The sequence below is a fragment of the Morone saxatilis genome, unplaced genomic scaffold (genome assembly GCF_004916995.1).
Source record: "Morone saxatilis isolate NCDOM2014 unplaced genomic scaffold, NCSU_SB_2.0 Contig21, whole genome shotgun sequence".
Classification (NCBI taxonomy): Eukaryota; Metazoa; Chordata; class Actinopteri; family Moronidae; genus Morone; species Morone saxatilis.
Window position 1 is genome coordinate 22,648,431 of NW_023339774.1, and position 6,172 is coordinate 22,654,602.

The 6,172-nt window shown below is 38.3% G+C and overlaps 1 protein-coding gene across 1 annotated transcript in view; it reads left to right on the top strand.

Moving 5' to 3' along the window:
- gpat3 (glycerol-3-phosphate acyltransferase 3) overlaps positions 1-5,051 on the top strand; it is a 10,857-nt gene extending 5,806 nt beyond the window's left edge. Inside the window, exons 6-13 of the mRNA XM_035667766.1 lie at positions 91-180; positions 261-354; positions 436-551; positions 1,554-1,609; positions 1,701-1,786; positions 2,515-2,643; positions 3,598-3,677; positions 4,014-5,051. Of these exons, the coding sequence (XP_035523659.1) occupies positions 91-180; positions 261-354; positions 436-551; positions 1,554-1,609; positions 1,701-1,786; positions 2,515-2,643; positions 3,598-3,677; positions 4,014-4,125 (763 nt within the window). The 3' untranslated portion in view covers positions 4,126-5,051. The remainder of the gene's footprint in view (positions 1-90; positions 181-260; positions 355-435; positions 552-1,553; positions 1,610-1,700; positions 1,787-2,514; positions 2,644-3,597; positions 3,678-4,013) is intronic.
- The last annotated feature ends 1,121 nt before the right edge of the window (positions 5,052-6,172 follow it).

The following is a 6,172-nucleotide window of genomic DNA, read 5'->3' on the forward strand; positions in this document are numbered from 1 at the left end:
ACGAGACACAGCAACACAGCAACAGTTTCCTGGTGTAAAGTTGTGGTTTTAATGTTCTCAGATGAAGTTTGTATATTTTTTGTTGGTCAGTGTGAAGAACTGGCTGAGTGAACTGGTCCATCTGACCTGCTACAGGATCTGTGCCAGAGGGCTGTCAGCCACCATCCACTACCACAACAGGTATGTTATCCACTACCACAACAGGTAGGTTACTGTTTATGATCAGGAGCCGCTAACACCTCGTCCTCTCGTCCCCACAGAGAAAACAAACCTCAGAAAGGAGGAATCTGCGTTGCCAACCACACCACTCCCATCGACGTGGTGATTCTGGCCAACGACGGTTGCTACGCCATGGTGAGTGTCGTCAACAGGTGCGTCTCTCTCGCCACGTGTTTTGATGTGATGTCACCACTCAGCGCTTGCTGTCGTCCACAGGTGGGTCAGGTCCACGGCGGGCTGATGGGGGTCATGCAGAGGTCGATGGTGAGGTCGTGTCCTCACGTTTGGTTCGAGAGGTCAGAGATGAAGGACCGACACGCTGTGACCAACAGGTGAGACAGGAAGTAGACCTTTCTTACAGCGGCCTTTTTGACATGAAACAGTAGGGTAAACACAGTAACGAAGGCTCTGTTCCATTTAGTGTAGCAGAACCTTTCCAGAGAGCTGCCATGCACAACAGCAGCACCCGGACTCTGTTTGAACATGAAATAAATAAATAAAGATATTACCTGAAGTTTTACATAGTTATACAGTAAATATAACTAACTCTCCTACTGTAAATGTAACATATGAGTGTGTTGGGTGTTTTTTGCTGGTTTTTGGACAGTCAGACACAAATAAGCCGAGTCAGAGTTGATCAGCACATTAAAAAATGAGGTTTGAGGAATTTAGAGGAACTTACAGGACTTCTGCTTTAATCCAGTGACCTGGTTGTTTTCTTACTTCTGTACAGGGAGAGTTTGTGGATCTTTAAAATATTGACAGATATCATTTTATATGAGGTATAATTGTTAAGGTGTACATCGAAAGTTGAAGTTAACATGATGCTTCAGAGAGTTAAAAAGAGGATAAATAGCTTTATTTTGCACAAAGTCAATTGTTACCTGGAAATCGTCTCTCAAAATTGTCCAAATGTTGACCCAAAGAGACAAGAACGTGATTTTTTCTCAGTGTGATCAGTGGGTGTTGGTTAGTTTGTATTAAAGTTCAGGGTAGCAGAGACATTTAGAAACAACTGCCTGTGCACGAACAGTATTTAATTCACTCTCAGTCTTCACATTAAAAAGTTAAAGGTTATATATACACTTTTATACAATCACTGCCACTGGATGTCGCACTAGAGCACCAGCGTCTCAAACCAAAACAATGGGCGCTACGACCCACCAGACTCCATTGGAAAAAACCTGTATTTTTACCTCACAGATCATAAAACACATTTCAAGCAGGATAGAAACCTGGTGAATGAGACTCAGTGCAGGTTTCAGTGGAGGATCCAGAGTTCAGTTGTGCTTGAACTGAAACAATCTACTGACAGTCTGTTCCTCTGTCTGCAGGCTGAAAGCTCACATCGCAGCCAAGACCAAACTTCCCATCCTGATATTTCCTGAAGGTCAGAGTCTGCTGCTGTAGCTCGTGATGTGAGGATGATGATGTTGGTTTTATGGTTGGATAACTTCTGCCTGTGTGTCTGTTTCTAACAGGAACCTGCATCAACAACACCTCAGTCATGATGTTCAAGAAGGGAAGCTTTGAAATTGGAGGGACCATATACCCGGTCACAATCAAGGTAAAACCAGTGGAAACCAGTTAAACCTTTAGAGGAGCTGTAAAGGATTAAACAACCAGCCTGAGACCACCTGAAATGGAGAGTCTTTAAAGCAGACTGTGGCGTCTTGTTCAGGTCTCAGTTTAATCTCAACAACACTTTTATCTGATTAAATAAAGGAAAATTAAATGAAAAATCACAAGATTTTATTAACCACTGCCTGAGTTTGACCAAAAAAGGGACCAGTACCCTAATTCAGAACAACTTTAATTCTTTGCTGTTTTTATTAGTAAGGCATGTTTAATCGAGGAAGGATTACAAGAGATTATAATCTGTTGTATTACAAACTAATAATACAACAGATTATATCAACATAACTGAACAGAATATACTACACCATCCCTCCCACCCTTCCTTCTGCTCAGTAAGTAGTAAACAACAATATATGATTTTGCTGTTTCTAATTCATTTTAACAAGCGTTAATCTGCATTAGTTACACAGTTGTTTAGGAGAGCCCTTCAGCACTGCTGTACGCAGGGTTTTAGAAATACAGAGGTCCAAAAACTGAACTTGTAAACGAGGTTTGGGGACAACAAGATAAAGTTATTTTTAGGCATACTCACCAGAGGTGACAGTAGTAAAGGAACTCAAGGACAAAAATCAGAAGTACTGACCCGTTTCAGGCACTGCTAGTACACTACAGGAAGTGACCATAAAAGGATTAACTCGCTCTCTCTCTGTGTCTCAGTACGACCCTCAGTTCGGTGATGCTTTCTGGAACAGCAGTAAATACAACATGGTCAGTTATCTGCTCCGGATGATGACCAGCTGGGCCATCGTGGTCAATGTGTGGTACCTCCCTCCAATGACCATACAGGTACAACTCAAACAGCTCCTCCTCTCAGCAGGAACAGAAACTTTCATTACACACAGTTTGAAGCTGATCTGATTTAAATTATTAGATATAACTGAAATATTAAAGGGCCCTTTTCTCTCAATATGTATGTGTTTTTCTTTATCTATTTCACAGTAAATTTATAATTAATTAAAGCAGACAGAATATTATCAGCTGACTGGAAGTCAAATAAAAAAACATGTTGTGGTTTAACACTACTGTGACCAAAGAAGTGAGACTAAAGTTGGACCATAGAGAGCTTCTCTGCAGAGTAAACCACATTTTAGATATGTATATTTATATCACTCAGAGGAGGCAGTGTGTAAAGCTAACTGAAACTTCAAACAGGGTCGAGTCTCCCTCTCTCATTTTTTTCGTCTCGTTACGTCTGCATTTTAACATAATTATAGACTATTATCATTACAACACTTATAAGAAAAACACACAGATTATAGTTTTATACAGCCGGCCTCTGTCTCTTAGACAATTAATTTATATATTAAATATAACTTAATATTGTTTCTAGAGCAGCAAAGTCACTATATAAACTCAACAATACCTCACTGGAAACAAATCTAAAATAAGTAAAATAATGTAATATTTTGGCTCCAATATTCTTACACTAATTGTCTTTCAAAGACAGTAAAGATTTCCCTGACTCCATTTGACAATAATACCTAAGTTACAGAAGTCAGGATGGATACAGGACAGAAGTCAGTGCTGTAGATACAGGGCATAGGTCTGTACTGTCTATTATTATTACTAACTTGATTTCATACGTTTTAGTGCCTCTTTTTCTTCTTCTGCACTTTGTTTGGACGGTTAGAACAGTATTCTGTGTACTCTGAGTACTCTGTCCTCTGTATACTCTGAATACTCTGAGTACTCTGAGTACTTTGAGTACTCTGAGTAATCTGTACTCTGTGTTGTGAGCAGGACGGTGAGGATGCGGCTCAGTTTGCGAACAGAGTGAAATCTGCCATCGCTCAACAGGGAGGACTGCTGGACCTGGCATGGTGAGGATCATCCACCAAATACTCAGATTATTTCACTCATTGTCAGCAAGTACTGTAATTATAGAGTATCTGTAGTTCTGAGGTACTTTACTGGAGTATTTATTACTTCCACTTAATTTCAGAGAGAAATATTTTTCATAACTCTCAGTTCACTTATATTTCCTCACATGTATCTGCCATCTAGTTTGTGTTTTACAGATTATTTCTTGGTGATTAAAGTTTACAACGGTTGTTTGCCTGAATATATATATAATAATAATAATAATAATAATAATAATAATAATAACAACAAGAGTGATACTTTACTGCTCCTCCTCGTTGTTGTCTGTGTTTCAGGGACGGAGGACTAAAAAGAGGAAAAGTGAAGGATTCGTATAAAGAAGAGCAGCAGAAGATGTACAGCAGCATCATCGTCGGACAGAACGGCTCCAGCACAGAGGAGCAGTGATACTGGTGATACTGGTGATACTGGTGATACTGGTGACACTGGACAATCCCTCCCAGTGACCTGGAACTGGATGAACTTTCCAGAGTCGTCTTAGAACTTGTTTTAGAGTCTTATTTTACAGTTTTTAAACTGTGACACCAAAGTTCAAATTAGCTCTTATTTCGAAGTTCTGTGTGTGTAGGAGTGTATTTCCACCAGCAGGTGGCAGCGAATGACAACACATAATCTCCTTCATCCATTTCTTCTTCTCCTCCTCCTCCTTCTCTTCCTGACAGTCACTGAAGACTGGAAACTCTTTCTTTCTCTTTGGGAACACTTTTTATGTTTGTTTATATTTTTTAAACCATATTTGTTGTTGCGAGCTGATCAGAAGTAAACATTATTGATTGTAAACATTAATTTTCAGACAGCATTATGGAAAGTATCCCTGCAGAGATTTAGTCATAATATCACTATCACTCTCCACCAGACTCAGAGAAAAACACTCATTTTAGCTTATTATTTTTTAGCAGTTTTTAAACTCTCACACCAAAGTTCAAATCACGCTTTTATTTTGAAGTTTGTGTGTGTGTAGGAGTGTATTTCCACCAGCAGGAGGCAGCGAATGACAAGATAATTATCCTCTTCATCTAAATCTCCTCCTCCTCCTCCTCCTGACTGCCAGTAAAGACTGGAAACTCTTTTTCTTTCTTTCTTTCTTTCTTTCTTTCTTTCTTTCTTTCTTTCTTTCTTTCTGCGAGAACGTCTTAAATGTTTGAACTGTTTATATTTTTTAAACCATGTTTGTTGTTGTTGCTGCTCAAAAACAAATATTGATTGTAAAGATGAATCTTCATACACATTTATATTCACTGCACCTGTGTTTGTGTTCTTGTTTGTGTTATTGTTTGTTTTGATGCAAAATAACATGACAGACAGTCTGTGTATGAGGTGGTGTATGTTGTATATATATATATATCTATATTTATTATTATTATTTCTATTTTTATCTTTAATTCTTTTTCACATTAAGTTCCACATAATAAAAACATTGTTTTATTCTTAACTTTGCTCACAGTGAAAAATAATTAAAAATAAAAACAATGAAATGAAAATAGAAAGTAAATATTAGCATTAATGTAAAAAACAAGAAACAAAAGAGGAGCAAAACATGAAGAAAGAATATAAATATCCATAAATAATAAATGACTTTTTAAAGTTATAAAGCAGTGGTTTCCAACCTGTGGGTCGAGACCCCCATGAGCGGTCGCAGGATGTATCTGAGGGGACGCCACGTTAATAAGACGAAGCAGAAAGATGGAGGTCACTTGTTCAAACGTTCCTTTATTCTGCATAAAGTCATTTTATTTCTAAAACCTCGACCACAAGAACTCGTGGCAGCGTTTGTCCTCCAGCTGTTCTCTGACTCCTCAAACGAAGTCTCAATATCCACCCTGCTGTTATCACTGACCTCCGCAGGGCTCAGTGCAAGTACAGGACTACAACTAATGATTTTTATCTCTAATGAATCTTCTAGGCCACCTCAGACAGTATCAGACCCAGTTCAACCATTGTGACCGACGTTAAAATCCAGCAGCGCAGGTCGACCCTGTTCAGTTGTAGTTTACACAGGATGCAGCTTTATTCCTAATGAGAACATTATTTATTGTGGACTGAGCCTGACCAGAACCGGTCTGGTGGAGAAGGGTCCTCCTGGTCCACATTTCTCTTCCCTATAGTTCCTGTTTGAGCCATCTGACCTCCGCCCAGAATCTAACCGTCACAGTTTAACTCCATACTTATCATGGATGTATGTAGGCAGGAATGTGATTACGTAGCAGGCTGATATTGAAACAAAATACTACTACCAATAATAATAATAATAACAACAACAATAATAACAATAATAATAATAACAATAATGTTTATAACTTTTTTATAAAGCACCTTTTAAAAACACTTCACAAAGTGCAAGATGATATCTGTGATACACAAAATGTAATTAAATATAGAAATAAAAATAATAAACACAAATAAAAATATAAAATAATAAGAGCAGAATAAGAGC